The sequence below is a fragment of the Entelurus aequoreus genome, linkage group LG01 (assembly GCF_033978785.1).
Source record: "Entelurus aequoreus isolate RoL-2023_Sb linkage group LG01, RoL_Eaeq_v1.1, whole genome shotgun sequence".
NCBI lineage: Eukaryota > Metazoa > Chordata > Actinopteri > Syngnathiformes > Syngnathidae > Entelurus > Entelurus aequoreus.
This window is the reverse complement of record NC_084731.1, coordinates 1273221-1293877: the sequence shown is the minus strand read 5'-3', so window position 1 is coordinate 1293877 and position 20657 is coordinate 1273221. Positions and strand designations below refer to the sequence as shown.

General features: G+C 39.2%; 1 protein-coding gene across 1 annotated transcript; it reads right to left on the bottom strand.

The window, feature by feature from the left end:
• Positions 1-224: 224 nt before the first annotated feature.
• Positions 225-19128, bottom strand: LOC133652063 (inhibin beta B chain-like). Its single transcript, XM_062050451.1, has 2 exons — positions 18608-19128; positions 225-1745 (listed from the first exon to the last, which is right to left on the bottom strand). Exons 1-2 carry the CDS (start codon positions 19014-19016, stop codon positions 970-972), a joined length of 1185 nt encoding a protein of 394 aa, XP_061906435.1. The 5' UTR covers positions 19017-19128; the 3' UTR covers positions 225-969.
• Between the last annotated feature and the right edge of the window lie 1529 nt (positions 19129-20657).

The following is a 20657-nucleotide window of genomic DNA, read 5'->3' as shown; positions in this document are numbered from 1 at the left end:
AAATAGTCATGAAAATAAAGAATGAAGAGAAGGTGTGTCCAAACTTTTGGCCTGTACTGTATATTGATTTTAAAAAATGATCCATCATAGCTCATGAAATAAGATATAAGATATATTTCATAGATGTGGCGACTCAGTTAGTAGGAATGAAGAAGCAAATGACCCAAGAAAGCTAAATGATTTCGTAGTAAGAAATTTATTTTGCAATAGTTACCATGAAGACAACATAGAAATGTGACACATCACACAGGCTTCTTTCTAAATGAAGCTACAAAAAAAGGAAGCAAACTAGAAAAAAGTGTATTACAAAATAAGACATCTTCTAGGCAGAGATGAAGATGAGGATGATGATGATGAATCACATGACCGTGTTTTGGCCTACAATGACAACACTGGTAAACCTCTTTGGTTCCTTGAACACACTTCTATCAAAAATAACTTTCAAATGAGTTTTCCCGTGTCGGAGGCCTTGCCGCTCGTCAGTGCAAATATCCCCGGCCCGCCCCCTGAGGCGAGAGTGGCAGGAGGGGGCGGGGCTGAGCAGAGGCAGCTAAGATGGCAGCGAGAGCCCCTCCCGCTACTCACTATGCATACATTTCAAGTATTGCTGATAGTTTGTCGCTTGTCTGCTGTGTGCGTCATACCTTATTTTGCATAGCTCATGCGGCACTTGTGTTTTTGATAGGTGAGGCGCCACCTAGTGCTCACGGAAGGCATTTCAATCTGCAAGTGCTATTCAGTTGTCGTCGGAGTCTGTGATTCTACCACAAGATTGGCTGCCGGCAACTTGACCAAGGACGAAGCTCCGCTCCCAGCACAAAACCATGCCAGTCCATCAACAAACATAAATATATGTACAGGCGTATACGCGATTGCATGGTGGGAATGTGGCGAGGAATGTGTACTTATCGTCCACATGGTTGGGTTGGGACACGGTCACTCCGTCAGCTCCACGACCGCCTGAGACGTTCAAGCGCAGCCGCACTCCTCTACAATCATGTTGGGAACGTCCCGCTTGACAATGTTGTACTCGTCATCAAAGTAGAGCATGGACATGGTGCTTAGTCTGGTTGGGATGCAGCAGGAGTTCATAGAGCCGGGGCTCATCCCGCGCATGCGGTACTGGTTTACCACCGCCGTGTGAAAGGACGACGCCGAGCTGGGCACACCCGCCATGTAGGCGGGGCAGTTCCCTTCACAGTAGTTCCCAAAGTAGCCCGACGGTGCAATGATCCAGTCGTTCCAGCCTATAAGTCGAAAGTCGATGTAGAACTGCTGGCGGCAGCACAGGCTGCTGCTGCCGTCGCATTCCAGTCCTCTCTTCCGAATGCGATGCTTGGCGTCCACCTGCCGTGCCTGAACCACCAAGAAGGGCCGGTGCGACTCGTCATTGCGGTTCAGGAGGACGGGCGTGACGCCGCCCGCCTCACAGCCCTCACAGCGCACGTCCAAGTTTTGACGGCGGTCGCCCTGCTCAAACACTAACCTCACAGCATCAGTCAATATGAAGGTGTGCCACCCGCTCCGCTTCAGCTCCACCTGCTTCTCCACCAGGTTCCACTTGCTGCTAAGGCCCGGTTCCTGGTAATACACTTTCACCGTCACCTTGCGCCTGGACCGCACCTCCAGAGGCTGAGGTTGCAGCTTAAAGTAGAGCCAGAGGGTCGCCTGCGTCACTTGGAGGTTCTGGTTTCCCTCGCTGGAGATCAGAAAGAACAAACTGGACTTGGAGGTCACCAGATCATCTGTGAACACAAGCATACCAGAGGATTCATGAGAACCACGACAACACAAACACAGTCGAGGTACTGGTCATTCAGGCGAGGATGCAGCTTTGCTCGCTTGCTAACAAGCCCGATAGAACATTAACCACTGGGCAAAAACTTGGTTTTAACCTTAAAAACAACACTGAGGTCGGTCATCAGTGGACACTCGCCAACACACGGGCATTCTGATTGACAGCTGTCAGGTGAAGCTGATTAGAGCGTTCGTTCAGGCGGGAATCTGGTGAATTCTAATTGGAGTGGATTGAGAATTGAGATTGGTTGGGGACGTCTCTGCGCTGCTGACCTGTCACCGCTCGGGATGGTCTCCTGCTGGCTCCACTATGGACTGGACTCTCACTATTATGTTAGATCCACTATGGACTGGACTCTCACACTATTATGTTAGATCCACTATGGACTGGACTCTCACACTATTATGTTAGATCCACTATGGACTGGACTCTCACAATATTATGTTAGATCCACAATGGACTGGACTCTCACACTATTGTGTTAGATCCACTATGGACTGGACTCTCACAATATTAACTAGATCCACTATGGACTGGACTCACACTATTATGTTAGATCCACTATGGACTGGACTCTCACTATTATGTTAGATCCACTATGGACTGGACTCTCACTATTATGTTAGATCCACTATGGACTGGACTCTCTCACTATTATGTTAGATCCACTATGGACTGGACTCTCACTATTATGTTAGATCCACTATGGACTGGACTCTCACTATTATGTTAGATCCACTATGGACTGGACTCTCACTATTATGTTAGATCCACTATGGACTGGACTCTCTCACTATTATGTTAGATCCACTATGGACTGGACTCTCACTATTATGTTAGATCCACTATGGACTGGACTCTCACACTATTATGTTAGATCCACTATGGACTGGACTCTCACTATTATGTTAGATCCACTATGGACTGGACTCTCACACTATTGTGTTAGATCCACTATGGACTGGACTCTCACAATATTAACTAGATCCACTATGGACTGGACTCACACTATTATGTTAGATCCACTATGGACTGGACTCTCACTATTATGTTAGATCCACTATGGACTGGACTCTCACTATTATGTTAGATCCACTATGGACTGGACTCTCTCACTATTATGTTAGATCCACTATGGACTGGACTCTCACTATTATGTTAGATCCACTATGGACTGGACTCTCACTATTATGTTAGATCCACTATGGACTGGACTCTCACTATTATGTTAGATCCACTATGGACTGGACTCTCTCACTATTATGTTAGATCCACTATGGACTGGACTCTCACTATTATGTTAGATCCACTATGGACTGGACTCTCACAATATTATGCTAGATCCACTCGACGTCCATTGCACCGATCGCCCAGTAGGGGGTCCCCACATCTGCAGTCTTCTCCAAGGTTTCTCATTGTCCCATTGGGTTGAGTTTTTCCTTGCCCTGATGTGGGATCTGAGCCGAGGATGTCGTTGTGGCTTGTGCAGCCCTTTGAGACACTCGTGATTTCGGGCTATATAAGTAAACTTTGATTGATTGATTGATTGATTGAGAAAGGTCAGTCAAAACTTAAGACAAAGGGTCCAGGTGAACTTAAAGCCTTGCACTGCAAATGACGCCCTACTTCAGTTGCATATTTTACACACCCACACCCACACACACACACACACACACACACACACACACACACACACACACACACACACACGTGCGCCACACAGGTGCACTGACATATTGGTAACACACAAAGAGTGTGGAAGCCCCCAGGGGGTCAAAGAGCAACATGAAGCTCCAGTCAGGTGATGTAGAAAGCAGATGTTTCTGAGTACAGGAGAAGCACCGTTGATCATTTACTGCCTTGTCCTTAACACTTCAAGCACTGAGGCAGTAAATGATCAACGGCGATTCTCCTGCGTGTGTGTGTGTGTGTGTGTGTGTGTGTGTGTGTGTGTGTGTGTGTGTGTGTGTGTGTGTGTGTGTGTGTGTGTGTGTGTGTGTGTGTGTGTGTGTGTGTGTGTGTGTGTGTGTGTGTGCCCCTCCAGGATAATAATGCAGCCAGCTCTGCAGCAAGGTGCCCACATCTCAAAATAAGACCATCAGTTATTATTTTTTGAATGTGAACACTTCAGCAGTGCCCAACACACTTGTCTAACACACCTGCTTCACAACACACCTGCTTCACAACACACCTGCTTCACAACACACCTGCTTCACAACACACCTGCTTCACAACACACCTGCTTCACAACACACCTGCTTCACAACACACCTGCTTCACAACACACCTGCTTCACACCACGTCCCAGGAGAGATATGAGCTTTTTGACAGTGTCCTTGTTGGAACTATAACTGATTGACATGACACAAGAGCAGCTCAGGGCGCACCTCACCCCTTCATCCATGCCACCCGCTGCCCTATCACGCTCATGCCAGGACCACTGATAAATAGGGTCTTCTGCCATCCATGCTGGCGCCCCCTAGGTCACACCTGGGCAAATGAAGGTCCGGGGGCCACATGGGGCCCGTTAAGCTTTTTAATTCTCAAATCTTTCTTTTAGATGTTTAAGATGTAAAGTGTAGCTGCCATTATGATGTGCACTCATCTTTTAGAATGACCTTCAACTATACTAAGTCTTTACATGCTTGGAATCTGCATCATATACTAGTTACTATGCTCATCTATTTAGTTACTATGCTCATCTATTTAGTTACTATGGTCATCTAATCAGTTACTATGTCATCTAATCAGTTACTATGATCATCTAATCCAGGGGTCACCAACGGTCACCAGGTCGCCCGTAAGGACCAGATGAGTCGCCCACTAGCATGTTCTTAAAAAAAAAAAAAAAAAAAAAAAAAATAATTTATTTAAAAAAAAAAAAATTAAAAAATAAATAAATAAAAAAATCAACATAGAAAAAACACAAGATACACTTTCAACCAGTGCATCAACCCAAACAACCTCCCCCCCATTCACACTCATCCACACCCACTCACATAAAAGGTGTTATTTCTTTCTGCTACCAATATTCTGGTTCCCACAACATAGACAACACATCTGCAAGGGCCACAGTCCCTGAAGCACACATGATTGTATGTGCTGCTGGTCCACTAACATTTTCATTCATTACTATTTTTTATGTAATTATTTGTATATTGTTTTACTTTCTTTTTTATCCAAGAAAATGTTTTTTATTTATTTATCTTATTCTACTTTATTTTTTTTTAAAAAGGACCTTATCTTCAACAGACCAGGTTGTCAATGAAATTAGATTTGTTTAAAGGGTTTTTTTAAACCAGGCCCAGTCCAGATAATGTCCAAGTCGGACTCAGCAACACACACCTTCATTCATGTACACAGAAACAAATTAGGGAACACAACAGATTGCATATAGTTTATAAACAAAATTACATTTTCAAAGTAAGCATTTATGTACAGTCCAGATTATGTCCAGGTCACTCAAATTAGGGAACACAACAACAGATATCATATAATCTATAAACATAATTATACTTTCAAAATAAGCCTTTGAGGACTTCCCATCTTTTTTTTAAATGTTTTTTGGCATCATTATCGTTTTCAACCATGTAAATTTCTAAAGTAAAAAAATACTGAATAAATGTTTTAAAGAAAGTAATACTAAGTGAATATCTGTTTTTGGCCTTAAAAATAAACCTTTACCGAGTACTATAGTTAAATTGACTAAATCATGATTGTCAATGAACTCTCCTAAAATAACAGAAACCACATCAAGCTTCATAAACAAACCAATCCTTAAACACATTTTTTCAACTCCCACCCAAAACAAAGACACAATATGACAATACCAAAACAAATGCAGGGTGGATTCAGGCTCCTGACAACAAAATGGGCAAACATCTGACTCTGTCATATAGATAGATAGTACTTTATTCCATCATTTTAACATTTTCCCCGTGAGTAAGAAGTTATAAATAATTTCAATTTGAAAATAACAATTTTGCACATCGATAGTAGTTTTATAGATTAGTTTGAATATGGCATCCCATGGCAACGGGCAGTCAAAAAAGTCCTCCCATTTTCCATTTGTGTTGTATGAGGCAGCCTTCAAAGATTTATTTATTAAATAAGAATTATATATATATTTTTTTATTTTAGTTGCTTTTTGCCAACTAGAATTTCTTATTAGAGGTTTACAAACTAATAATTTAGCAGTTCCATAATTAATTATTTGTTTCCATCTTTTCCCAATGACTCCAGTTAGTTGATAAAATGAAAAGCTTGAGCAAGCATCACCATACAAAGTTGTAAATTCATCATACTTCATCATTTTACCATTCTCATTGATAATATCATTGACAAAAATGATTCCTCTTTCAAACGTATTTTTCCAAAAGAAAAGCTTTCCATCTATTACAATATTAGAGCTCATCCATATTATCTGCTGCAAAATATCGTCTCTTTTTTCTGGCACATCAAATTGAAAACACCACTATGAGTGGATTGTTTCCTCGCCATGTTTCCCAGCAGACTCTACATAAGGAAAATGGGAGGGCATCACTTGTAAAAAAAAGGATACAATTTATTTTGATACAGTACATGTTTTTTGTCCAACAGGACACTTGTGTACCACTCAGTGTTTAAATCCATCTTTGGAACAATTGATGCTTTTAAAGACAGCCACATAGCTTCAAGGTTGAGAAGTTTCAGGCCCCCATATTCATACTCATTGTACAAAACCTTTCTTGTAATCTTTTCTGGTTTGCCGTCCCAGACAAAATCGAAGACCCTCCGCTCATAAATCTTAAAAAAGTTTTGTGATGGAGCTGGTAATGACAAAAACAAATAAATAAATTGAGGAATAATTAACGAGTTGACAATAGATATTTTACCATACAAGGTTAAGGATTTCCATTTCCATAATTGCATAATTTTGTCCAGCTTTCTTAGTCGATTATCATAATTTACTGAGCCTAGATCTTCCAGATTCTCTGGGACAACAACACCAAGTATGCTAACGGGTCCATCTGTCCACAAAACAGGCACTTTGCATTCCATTCGAAAGGACGTTCCCTTTAGATTTCCGATCCTTAACATTTTACATTTATCATAATTAAGCTTAAGGCCAGATTGCTGTGAAAATATGTCCAAAAGATTAAGAAGGTTCCGCAAACAATGAGGAAAAATCTTATCTTTGTGAATCAGCCTTTTCTGACATGAACTTCATCAAGAACAAACACAGAACACGCCTCACTGATGCACATCTGCAAGACTCACTCAGAGTTGCAGTGTCAAGTTACACACCAGAGTACAACACACTAGTTAACAACATGCAATGCCAGGCTTCCCACTAACTGACAAAGAAACAGATAACAGATTTGGTGTCCAGTTCTAAGTGTGACAGGATTTATTTTAACATTTGAGAGTTGACTTTTGTATTTTACATGACTTATTATTTGTACAAACATGTTGCAAAGTAATTCATGATTTGTTCAAAAATGTTAGTGGCTAGCTAGTTAAAATGGGATATTGTGATTTCACAAGACTGTCTTAGAAGTCATCATTTGAAAATGTTCAATTTGAAAAATGTGCACTTAGAGAAAATATAAAAATAAAGTGTTGCATATTGATATTTATCTGTTTCTATATATTTATTGTGAGAAATCATTAAGATGATCAGTGTTTCCACAAAGATAAATATCATTAATTATTAATAATAACATAAGAGTTAAAGGTAAATTGAGCAAATTGGCTATTTCTGGCAATTTATTTAAGTGTGTGTCAAACTGGTAGCCCTTCGCATTAATCACTACCCAAGAAGTAGCTCTTGCTTTCAAAAAGGTTGCTGACCCCTGATCTAATGAGTTACTATGGTCATCTAATTAGTTAATATGCTCATCTAATCAGTTACTATGCTCATCTAATTAGTTACTATGATCATCTAATTAGTTACTATGATCATCTAAGTAGTTACTATGTTGGTTTTTTTTGATTGATTGATTGATTGATTGAGACTTTTATTAATAGATTGCACAGTACAGTACATATTGCGTACAATTGACCACTAAATGGTAACACCCCAATAAGTTTTTCAACTTCATTAATCTAATAATCTAATGATTTACTATGGTCATCTAATGAGTTACTATGGTAATGTAATGAGTTACTATGGTCATCTAATGAGTTACTATGGTAATGTAATGAGTTACTATGGTCATCTAATGAGTTACTATGGTAATGTAATGAGTTACTATGGTAATGTTATTGGTTACCATGGTCATCTAATTAGTTACTATGGTAATGTAATTAGTTACTATGGTCATCTAATGAGTTACTATGGTAATGTATGAATTACTATGGTCATGTAATGAATTACTATAGTAATGTAATGAGCTACTATGGTAATGTAATGAGTTACTATGGTAATGTAATGAGTTACTATGGTAATGTAATGAGTTACTATGGTCATGTAAGTCACAGCAGCTCAGACGAGGTACCAAGCAGTGTGGGTGGGGAGTGTTTCCACAGAGTGTGAAATGTGGGTGTCAGGGACAGACGTGGAAGGAGGTTTTTCCACCAAAGTAGTAAAGCTTAGTGATATATCACATATATCAGATTGTAGGTGGCTTTGTTTACCCTTCATGTTCATATTTCACTGTGTTTGTTGCATTTTTGTTGTGTTTCACTTGTAAAATATGTGTATGGAGAGGGGGTGTGACGTTCATATGTTGTCAATATTCACTGTTTTATCCTTCATAGTTAATATTGTAACATTCTTTATTTCCATGTACATTCTGAGTGTCTCATTAGTCTTTAAAAAATAATTCAAATTCCATTCCGTTTTTTTAAGGCAGTCTGTCGTAACGTTTATAGCTTCCAATCAGACATTATTGTGAGGTTTTGTATTAGTGTTCCTAAAAGTTGGTAAAAGGATTTACCCAAAACTACATTTATTTGGGGCAGCGTGGCTAGGTTGGTAGAAGGATTTACCCAAAACTACATTTATTTGGGGTTTAATGGTTAAGTTGGTAGAAGGATTTACCCCAAAAAAAATGTATTTGGGTGGCATGGCTAGGTTGGTAGAAGGATTTACTCAAAACTAAATTTATTTGGGTGGCGTGGCTAGGTTGGTAGAAGGATTTACCCAAAACTAAATTTATTTGGGTGGCATGGCTAGGTTGGTAGAAGGATTTACCCAAAACTACATTTATTTGGGGCAGCGTGGCTAGGTTGGTAGAAGGATTTACACAAAAAAAAAAGTATTTGGGAGGCATGGCCAGGTTGGTAGAAGGATTTACCCAACACAAAATTTATTTGGCGCCGCATGCCTAGGTTGGTAGAAGGATTTACCCAAAACTACAGTTATTTGGGGCGGCGTGGCTAGGTTTGGAGAAGAATTTACCCAAAGTTACATTTATTTGGGGTGGAGTGGCTAGGTTGGTAGAAGAATTTACCCAAAGCTACATTTATTTGGGGCTGAGTGGTTAGGTTGGGAGAAGGATTTACCCAAAACCACATTTATTTGGGGCAGCGTGTAAAGTTGGTAAAAGGATTTACCCAAAATTACATTTATTTGGGGAAGCGTGGCTAGGTTGGTAGAAGGATTTACTCAAAACTACATTTATTTGGGGCGGCGTGGCTAGGTTGGTAGAAGAATTTACCCAAAGCTACATTTATTTGGGGCTGAGTGGTTAGGTTGGGAGAAGGATTTACCCAAAACCACATTTATTTGGGGCAGCGTGTAAAGTTGGTAAAAGGATTTACCCAAAATTACATTTATTTGGGGAAGCGTGGCTAGGTTGGGAGAAGGATTTACCCAAAACCACATTTATTTGGGGCAGCGTGTAAAGTTGGTAAAAGGATTTACCCAAAATTACATTTATTTGGGCAGCATGGCTAGGTTGGTAGAAGGATTTACCCAAAACTACATTTATTTGGGGCGGCGTGGCTACGTTGGTAAAAGGATTTACCCAAAACTAAATTTATTTGTGTGGCATGGCTAGGTCGGTAGAAGGATTTACCCAAAACTACATTTATTTGGGGCGGCATGGCTAAGTTGGTAAAATAATTTACCCAAAACTACATTTATTTGGGCCTGAGTGGCTAGGTTGGTAGAAGGATTTACCCAAAGCTACATTTATTTGGGGTGGAGTGGCTGGGTTGGTAGAAGGATTTACCCAAAACTACATTTATTTGGGGCGGCATGGCCAGGTTGGTAGAAGGATTTACCCAAAGCTACATTTATTTGGGGTGGAGTGGCTGGGTTGGTAGAAGGATTTACCCAAAACTACATTTATTTGGGGCAGCGTGGCTAGGTTGGTAGAAGGATTTACCCAAAACTAAATTTATTTGGGTGGCATGGCTAGGTTGGTAGAAGGATTTACCCAAAACTATATTTATTTGGGGTTGAGTGGTTAGGTTGGGAGAAGGATTTACCCAAAACTAAATTTATCTGGGTGGCATGGCTAGGTTGATAGAAGGATTTACCCAAAACTACATTTATTTGGGTGGCATGGCTAGGTTGGTAGAATGATTTACCCAAAACTACATTTATTTGGGCAGCATGGCTAGGTTGGTAGAAGGATTTACCCAAAACTACATTTATTTGGGCAGCATGGCTAGGTTGGTAGAAGGATTTACCCAAAACTACATTTATTTGGGGCGGCGTGGCTAAGTTGGTAAAAGGATTTACCCAAAACTACATTTATTTGGGGCAGCGTGGCTAGGTTGGTAGAAGGATTTACCCAAAACTACATTTATTTGGGGTTGAGTGGTTAGGTTGGTAGAAGGATTTACCCAAAACTACATTTATTTGGGTGGCATGGCTAGGTTGGTAGAAGGATTTACCCAATACTACATTTATTTGGGGTTGAGTGGTTAGGTAGGTTGGGAGGAGGATTTACCCAAAAAAAAAAAATATTTGGGTGGCATGGCTAGGTTGGTAGAAGGATTTACCCAAAACTACATTTATTTGGGTGGCATGGCTAGGTTGGTAGAAGGATTTACCCAAAACTACATTTATTTGGGGTTGAGTGGTTAGGTAGGTTGGGAGGAGGATTTACCCCAAAAAAAAAATATTTGGGTGGCATGGCTAGGTTGGTAGAAGGATTTACCCAAAACTACATTTATTTGGGTGGCATGGCTAGGTTGGTAGAAGGATTTACCCAAAACTACATTTATTTGGGGTTAAGTGGTTAGGTTGGGAGAAGGATTTACCCAAAACTACATTTATTTGGGGCAGCGTGGCTAGGTTGGTAGAAGGATTTACACAAAAAAAAATTGATTTGGGTGGCATGGCTAGGTTGGTAGAAGGATTTACCCAAAACAACATTTATTTGGCGTGGCATGGTTGGGTTGGTAGAAGGATTTACCCAAAACTACAGTTATTTGGGGCGGCGTGGCTAAGTTGAGAGAAGAATTTACCCAAAACTACATTTATTTTGGGCAGCATGGCTAGGTTGGTAGAAGGATTTACCCAAAACTACATTTATTTGGGGTGGCGTGGCTAGGTTGGTAGAGTGGCCGTGCCAGCAACTTGAGAGTTCCAGGTTCAATTCCCACGTCCACCATCCTCAACACTGCCGTTGTGACCTTGAGCAAGACACTTTGCCCGCCTGTTACCAGTGCCATTACCCACATCTCATGTATTTATTGTTGGTATTGCATAATTGTATGTAAATGTCTTTTTCATCAGTTTATGACTCCCTTCTTTTACAGAATATTTGATTAGTATTTATTTGAGTAATCAGCCTGACCGAAGCCTTGATAATAATCTTTGTGATCAACACGTTCTTTCACATCATTTGACAGGGTTGTTCAATTGTAAATTGGTATAGATATAATTATTGAATACCATTCAAATCAAGAGTAAGATGACTAATTCAGTGTTGACATTAGAGTGGCCCCCGGGTCCCTTCGTAGTGGAAATGTTAAGAACCACTGATGTAGGAGTTAAGTCTTCTAGTTGTAGAGTAAAAATGGTAATTTGACCCCCTTAAATATATACAGTACAACATCATATCATATCCAGAGGGGCACATTTTAGCCCCGTCACAACATTTTTGATATAACATCCTTTATTTATTTATTTTATTTGCGGCCCTCAGTTTTAATTTTATTTATGTTACTGAAGGAGTGAAATGACTATTTTGTTCAACTTGCACGTCACATGAAAAAACCCAAAAAGTCTTGTTTTTGGACATCATTTCCATGATGGTTGGGGTACCATTTATGACTGTAATAAAAGTACAGATTGGATGATCAGTAAATACTGTAAGAGCCAACACGAGTCATTTAGTGCGATGCCCAAACCACAACAATTGTACTCTTTTTACTTCTAATGCAAAAGTTTTTCTTCAACAATCCGCAGGAAATGTCAAAAAGAGGTACAAGGCTGGGGAAAAAGGGAATTATTTTATGAGCTTTATGGCACGTTTTACTTTACAGGGATGTCAGACTGCTTTTCATCGGGGGCCACATCACAGTTATGGCTGCCCTCAGAGGGCCACTTGTAACATTTTCAATTGCTTCATTACACAATTATTTATTGTTATATATTTTTACGTACACTGTAAGAAAAACATGTCGATTTTAGAGCAGGGGTGTCAAACGTGAGGCCCGCGGGATGAGTTTTTTTTAATTTATTTTTTGTATTTTATTTTTTTTAAATTTATTATTTATTTATTTTTTCAGTGTTTTATTTTCCTTTATTCAAACACAGTGTTACTGTTCAAACTGTGTGTAATGTCACAGTGGCCAATATATTAAATATACGGGATGAGTTTGCAAAGTCTAAAAATGAGCTGAAATGTTTGAATGAAAGAAACTGCTGTTCTAAATGTGTCCACTAGATGTCGCAGTAGCAATTATTTGTATCTTTGTAGATGATGCTACATATTTTTTTTTAAAATAAGCACATGATGTTAGTGCACCAGTTGAGGAAAATGATCAAACTACATTAGGGCTGCAACTAACGATTAATTTGATAATCGATTAATCTGCCGATTAATCGATTAATAATCGGATAAAAGAGACAAACTACATTTCTATCCTTTCCAGTATTTTATTGGAAAAAAACAGCATACTGGCACCATACTTATTTTGATTGTTGTTTCTCAGATGTTTGTACATGTTGCAGTTTATAAATAAAGGTTTATTAAAAAAAAATAATAATAATAAAAAATAAAAAAATAAAAATTATTTTTATAAAAAGCCTCTGCGCATGCGCATAGCATAGATCCAATGAATCGATGACTAAATTAATCGGCAACTATTTTTATAATCGATTTTAATCGATTTAATCGATTAGTTGTTGCAGCCCTAAACTACATGAATAACATCCTGTAATTTAATAATAATAACAACAATAATAATAATACATTTTATTTGGTATAGCACTTTTCAGGGCACTCAAAGACGCTTTACAGGATAAAAAATTGAAATATAAAACAGTTCTAAGTAATAATATAAAACACAGGAAATAAAAAAGCAATACATAATAATTTGATTTTGATATAATTTTTTGATCTTGATTGATTGAGAATGAACAGCAGTGAGTTGACTGATGAACATGATCACATCATTTGTTCAGAAAGTATAAATAAGGACAAAGAAAGATAGAATACTGTTAACCGCGACATGTAAGTGTGGAAAAACCCCCGACAACATCTAGTGTGTGTGTGACAATCATTGGTACTTTAATCTTTAATTATGATTTGTACATTTTCAGAATGTGCTCGTTCTATTTTTAAACAAAGAAAACAATCTGAAGTTGTCTTTATTTTTGAGTTATCGTGCCGTGATTTTACCAGTCCGGCCCACTTGGGAGTAGATTTTTCTCCCCGATCTAAAAGGAGTTTGACTCCCCTGTTTTAGAGTCAAGTTTAGCTGCCATAAAATGTAGCATGTTTTCTACCATGGATACCATCCATTTTATACCGCTTGTCCCTACTGTAAATGTAAACGAGAAAACAGTAGCACTGTTTTACTGCCAAATCTTTAGTTGTTGTTTTGGTCGTTGTAAATGTAAAAGCAATATTACTTTTTTTTTTACGCTAACATTCCGGCTACTGAGCTACCAGTTTTTTTACCCGAAAAATAATTTTGACTTTGTACAATTTGATGGATAAGTTGCTTCAAAATCATGAGTCCAGTACTTATTTTGACGTTTGGAATGTGTGATAATCAAAGATTTGTTAGATTTAAATATATGAAATGCATACAGTATTTATTAGGGATGTCAGATAATGGCTTTTTGCCGATATCCGATATTCCGATATTGTCCAACTCTTAATTACTAGGGATGTCCGATAATGGCTTTTTGCCGATATCCAATATTCCGATATTGTCCAACTCTTTAATTACCGATACCGATATCAACCGATGCCGATATCAACCGATATATGCAGTCGTGGAATTAACACATTATTATGCCTAATTTGGACAACCAGGTATGGTGAACATAAGGTACTTTTTAAAAAAATTAGTAAAATAAGATAAATAAATTAAAAACATTTTCTTGAATAAAAAAGAAAGTACAACAATATAAAAACAGTTACATAGAAACTAGTAATGAATGAAAATTAGTAAAATGAAGTGTTAAAGGTTAGTACTATTAGTGGAGCAGCAGCACACACAATCATGTGTGCTTACGGACTGTATCCCTTGCAGACTGTATTGATATATATTGATATATAATGTAGGAAGCAGAATATTAATAACAGAAAGAAACAACCCTTTTGTGTGAATGAGTGTAAATGGGGGAGGGAGGTTTTTTGGGTTGGTGCACTAATTGTAAGTGTATCTTGTGTTTTTTATGTGGATTTAATTTTTAAAAATACTAATTAAAAAAAAAAACCATACTGATAATTTCCGATATTACATTTTAAAGCATTTATCGGACATCTCTAGTATTTATATAGTGCTTTTCTCTAATGACTCAAAGTGCTTTTACACAGTGAAGGCCGATATGTAAGTTCCATTTAAAGCAGTGTGGGTGGCACTGGGAGCAGGTGGGTCAAGTGTCTTGCCCAAGGACACAACGGCAGTGACTAGGATGGCGGAAGCGGGGATCGAACCTGGAACCTTCAAGTTGCTGGCACGGCCGCTCTACCAAGCGAGCTTTACCACCCCACATGTATTTTCTTCTGTCCAAATAGAAAGTGGACCACATTTAGAAGGAAACATGGTCATGCCAGGCCACATCAAGTGAGTTTGACACGTGTGATTTAGCAAGACTGCAGCATCTTTACTTTCAAGTGGATCCTAATCTTTGTCCAAGTGGTTAAAAGTCCCTCCCAAACCCTCCCGCCGGGTTACTTCTAGACATCCCACCTCACTCCTACCCACTTCTCCAAAGTGGGCCGGCTCAGGGTGGAGGACAGAACTTGCACTCAGCCTAGTCCAGGGATGTCCAAAGTGCGGCCCGGGGGCCATTTGCGGCCCGCAGGTCATTTTTTTAACGGCCCCACGGCCCATTTTAAAATATGACTAAAAACATAAAAAGTGGTATGAAAGAGCAAACAGGTGAAATGTAACAATAAAATGTTGCAATGTTGACTCTAATCACACAAAGCTGCCATGCAGGCTGTTTCTTTCTTTCAAAAATAATAATGAATCAAAATCAATGTCATTATGAATTATTGACCTATCCAAGGCTCCAATTACATCACATTAAATATTCCACTTTGAGATATTTTTGGGGGAAAATGTTGCATATTTTGTGTTTGCCATATAAAAAATGTAGCTTTTTTTTTTTTTTTTTTTAAAGAAGGGCCAAAAACGAACAAACTTAAACAACAATACAACTTATAATTGACGGATAGATCTGAAGTTGATCTCGAGATTATTGTGTTAAAAGTAAACAGCAAAAAAAAAAGTATAATTTATGTTTTAACACTTGAATGAGTAGGACCCTTTTGGATCCCCAATACATTTTTGTGTGATTTGTTTTTAAGTGTCATTGCTCAAAAAATAATAATGAATTAAAATCAATGGTGTTATGAGTTATTGACCTTTTTAAGGCTCCAATTATTATATCATCTCAAATATTCCTCTTAAAAATTTTATTGGGTAAAAATTAGAGATGTCCGATAATATCGGCCGATATATGCGTTAAAATGTAATATCGGAAATTATCGGTATCGTTTTTTTTAATTATCGGTATCGGGTTTTTTTGGGGGTTTTTTGGTTGTTTTTTTTAATTAAATCCACATAAAAAACACAAGATACACTTACAATTAGTGCACCAACCCAAAAAACCTCCCTCCCCCATTTACACTCATTCACACAAAAGGGTTGTTTCTTTCTGTTATTAATATTCTGCTTCCTACATTATATATCAATATATATCAATACAGTCTGCAAGGGATACAGTCCGTAAGCACACATGATTGTGCGTGCTGCTGCTCCACTAATAGTACTAACCTTTAACACTTCAATTGACTCATTTTCATTACTGTTTTTATATTGTTTTACTTTCTTTTTTATTCAAGAAAATATTTTTAATTTATTTATCTTATTTTATTTAATTTTTTTTTTTTAAAGGACCTTATCTTCACCATACCTGGTTGTCCAAATTAGGCATAATAATGTGTTAATTCCACGACTGTATATATCGGTATCAGTTGATATCAGTATCGGTAATTAATAGAGATGTCCGATAATATCGGCCTACGTTAAAATGTAATATCGGAAATTATCGGTATCGGTTTTTTTTATTATCGGTATCGTTTTTTTTTTGTTTTTTTTTGTTTTTTTTAAATTAAAGCAACATAAAAAACACAAGATACACTTACAATTAGTGCACCAAGCCAAAAAACCTCCCTCCCCCCATTTACACTCATTCACACAAAAGGGTTGTTTCTTTCTGTTATTAATATTCTGCTTCCTACATTATATATCAATATATATCAATACAGTCTGCAAGGGATACAGTCCGTAAGCACACATGATTGTGCGTGCTGCTGCTCCACTAATAGTACTAACCTTTAACAGTTAATTTGACTCATTTTCATTCATTACTAGTTTCTATGTAACTGATTTTATATTGTTTTATGTTCTTTTTTATTCAAGAAAATGTTTTTAATTTATTTATCTTATTTTACTAATTTTTTTAAAAAGGACCTTATCTTCACCATACCTGGTTGTCCAAATTAGGCATAATAATGTGTTAATTCCATGACTGTATATATCGGTATTGGTTGATATCAGTATCGGTAATTAATAGAGATGTCCGATAATATCGGCCTGCCGATATTATCGGCCGATATATGCGTTAAAATGTAATATCGGAAATTATCGGCATCGTTTTTTTTATTATCGGTATCGTTTTTTAAATTTTTGTATTTATTTTTTTTTTTAAATTTTTTTTCAATTAAATCCACATAAAAAACACAAGATACACTTACAATTAGTGCACCAACCCAAAAAACCTCCCTCCCCCATTTACACTCATTCACACAAAAGGGTTGTTTCTTTCTGTTATTAATATTCTGCTTCCTACATTATATATCAATATATATCAATACAGTCTGCAAGGTACCTACATTATATATCAATATATATCAATACAGTCTGCAAGGGATACAGTCCGTAAGCACACATGATTGTGCGTGCTGCTGCTCCACTAATAGTACTAACCTTTAACACTTCATTTTACTAATTTTCATTCATTACTAGTTTCTATGTAACTGTTTTTATATTGTTGTACTTTCTTTTTTATTCAAGAAAATGTTTTTAATTTATTTATCTTATTTTACAAATTTTTTTAAAAAGTACCTTATCTTCACCATACCTGGTTGACCAAATTAGGCATAATAATGTGTTAATTCCACAACTGCATATATCGGTGGATATCGGTATCGGTAATTAAAGAGTTGGACAATATCGGAATATCGGATATCGGCAAAAAGCCATTATCGGACATCCCTAGTAAAAATATTGCATATTTTGTGTTTTTTCCATAAAAAAAACAGGGTTTTCTTTGACAAAAAGAGCATACGACTTAAATCTTTAAAAACTTTATATTGACAGATAGACCTAATGTTGATCTAGAGGTAATAATACTGAATAATGACACATTTTGAATATTTTTTGGACCAAAACCCTTTGGGGTCCTTGGAGTCAAGCCTGAGTGGAGGCCTTAATGTATATTTTTTATACATATATTGTATTGGTTTTTAAAATAAAAAAAATATCAAAGTGGCCCCGTGCTTGCTTTGATTTTTCAGTGTGCGGCCCTCAGCGGAAAAAGTTTGGACACCCCTGGCCTAGTCTATAAAATCTGCTACACCTCCCTGATAGCGAAGTACATGTCAAACTACTTCCTGACCGCCATAACCACAACACCCGGGGGAGCTCCACTAACCACGTTAAACCCAGATTCCCAACTAACAAAGGTCTTAACTCATTCTCTTTCTATGCCACATCAATGTGGAATGCGCTCCCAACAGGTATAAAAGAAAGGGCATCTCTATCCTCCTTCAAAAGCGCACTAAAACAACACCTCCAGGCAGCTACAACCCTAAACTAACACCCTCCCTTCCACATCCCACCTCCCCGGATTGTACATAATGTAAATAATTGATGATGAACTTGTGTGATGACTGTATTATGATGATGATAGTATATATTTGTACCATGAATTGATTAAAGTGGACCCCAAGTGGAAAAACTTATTGGGGTGTTACCATTTAGTGGTCAATTGTATGTACTGTACTGTGCAATCTACTATTAAAAGCTTCAATCAATCAATCAATCAATCAATCAATCAATCAATCAATCACCAGACCGCAGCAGGTGAACAGACAAGACGAAGGCGAGGATGACCTTTTTCTGCAAAGCTGATGATCTCCGAGCTCTCCTCCAGGACGTCGTTGGCCATCGGGTGTCCGTCCAAGTCGGGGATGTCCACCCCGCCGTCCTCCCGCAGCTTCCCGGCGTGCAGCTTCCGCAGCGCCGTCACCATGGCAGCCTTGGGCAGCGGGTGCGTGATGTTGGGCCGCCGGCGCATCTGCAGCCTGCTCAGGATGTGCCGCTTCACCGCCGCCACGAAGTCCGCGTCCAGCCGCCCTGCAGACTCCGCGTCCTGCGGGGGACTGACGCCGCAGGACGCGCAGCTCTCCCGGGTGGCGGCCGGGCGCGCCGCCCCCTCCGCGGCGCTGCTGGGCGCCGGCGTGGCGCGGCCGGAGAGGACGCAGGTCAACAGCAGAGTTAGTCGGAGGAGCCAACAAGTCATTTTCTACTTCCAATGCAACTTTGCGTCACAGCCAAGTCCAACAAAGTCATGAACAACATTCACATCTTGTCCTCCTCCTCGTCTGCAGGCGCCCTCATCCTCATCCTCATCCTCATCCTCATCCTCATCCTCATCCTCCTCATCCTCCTCCTCACGTCCACCAGTAGTCCGCTGCACGGAGGCGCGGGAGGTGCGTCCATGCTGGCGCGTGCGCGTCCTGCCGCCGCGCCAAGTCCTGGTAGACGCGTGTGGGAGGAGTCAGGCGTGGGAGGGAGGGGGCGGGGTCAAGGAAGACTGGAAGGAGCAGAGGTTTGCACTGAGGGCCACATGGCACTTCTGTTTGGCCCCAGCAGGGGCGTCACTAGCTTTTAGAGGCCGACTGAAAGCCACGACTAGCGACCACGCAGTCTGATAGTTTATATATCAATGATGACATCTTAACATTGCAACACATGCTAATACGGCCGGGTTAACTTATAAAGTGACATTTTACATTTCCCGCTAAACTTCCGGTTGAAAATGTCTATGTATGATGACGTATGCGCGTGACGTAGCCAGTGAAACAGGAGTATCGGTACCCCATTGAAAACAATACAAAAAGCTCTGTTTTCATGTCAAAATTCCACAGTATTCTGGACATCTGTGTTGGTGAATCTGTTGCAATTTGTTTAATGGACAATGGAGACTGCAAAGAAGAAAGTTGTAGGTGGGAAGCGGTGTATTAGCGGCTGGCTGCAGCAACACAACCAGGAGGACTTACTTGGATAGCAGACGCACTAGCCGACACTAGCCGACGCTAGCCGCCAACCGCATCTGTGATCAGGTGAAGTCCTTCGTCGCGCCGTCGATCGCTGGAACGCAGGTTAGCACGGGTGTTGATGAACAGATGAGGGCTGGCGTAGGTGGAGAGCTAATGTTTTTATCATAGCTCTGTGAGGTCCCGTTGCTAAGTTAGCTTCAGCGTCGTTAGCAACAGCATTGTTAAGCGTTGCCACGCTGAGAATTATTAACCGTGTAGTTACATGTCCATGGTTTAATAGTATTGTTGATCTTCTGTCTATCCTTCCAATCAGGGATTTATTTATTTTGTTTCCATCTGCATTTGAGCCAGATGCTATCACGTTAGCTCCGTAGCTAAAGAGCTTCGCCGATGTATTGTCGTGGACATAAAAGTCACTGTGAATGTCCATTTCGCGTTCTCGACTCTCATTTTCAAGAATCCGAGGTGGTTTAAAATACAAATCCGTGATCCACAATTAAAAAAAGAGAGAGTGTGGAATCCAATGAGCCAGCTTGTACCTAAGTTACAGTCAGAGCAAAAAAAGATATGTCTTGCACTGCATTCTAGTCCGTCACTCTAACATTCCTCATCCACAAATCTTTCATCCTCGCTCAAATTAATGGGGTAATCGTCGCTTTCTCGGTCCGAATCGCTCTAGCTGCGTTGAAAACAATAGGAAAATATGAGGAGGCGAACAACTGACTACGTCACGCTACTTCCGGTACAGGCAAGGCTTTTTTTTATCAGAGACCAAAAGTTGCGAACTTTATCGTCGTTGTTCTCTACTAAATCCTTTCAGCAAAAATATGGCAATATCGCAAAATGATCAAGTATGACACATAGAATGGATCTGCTATCCC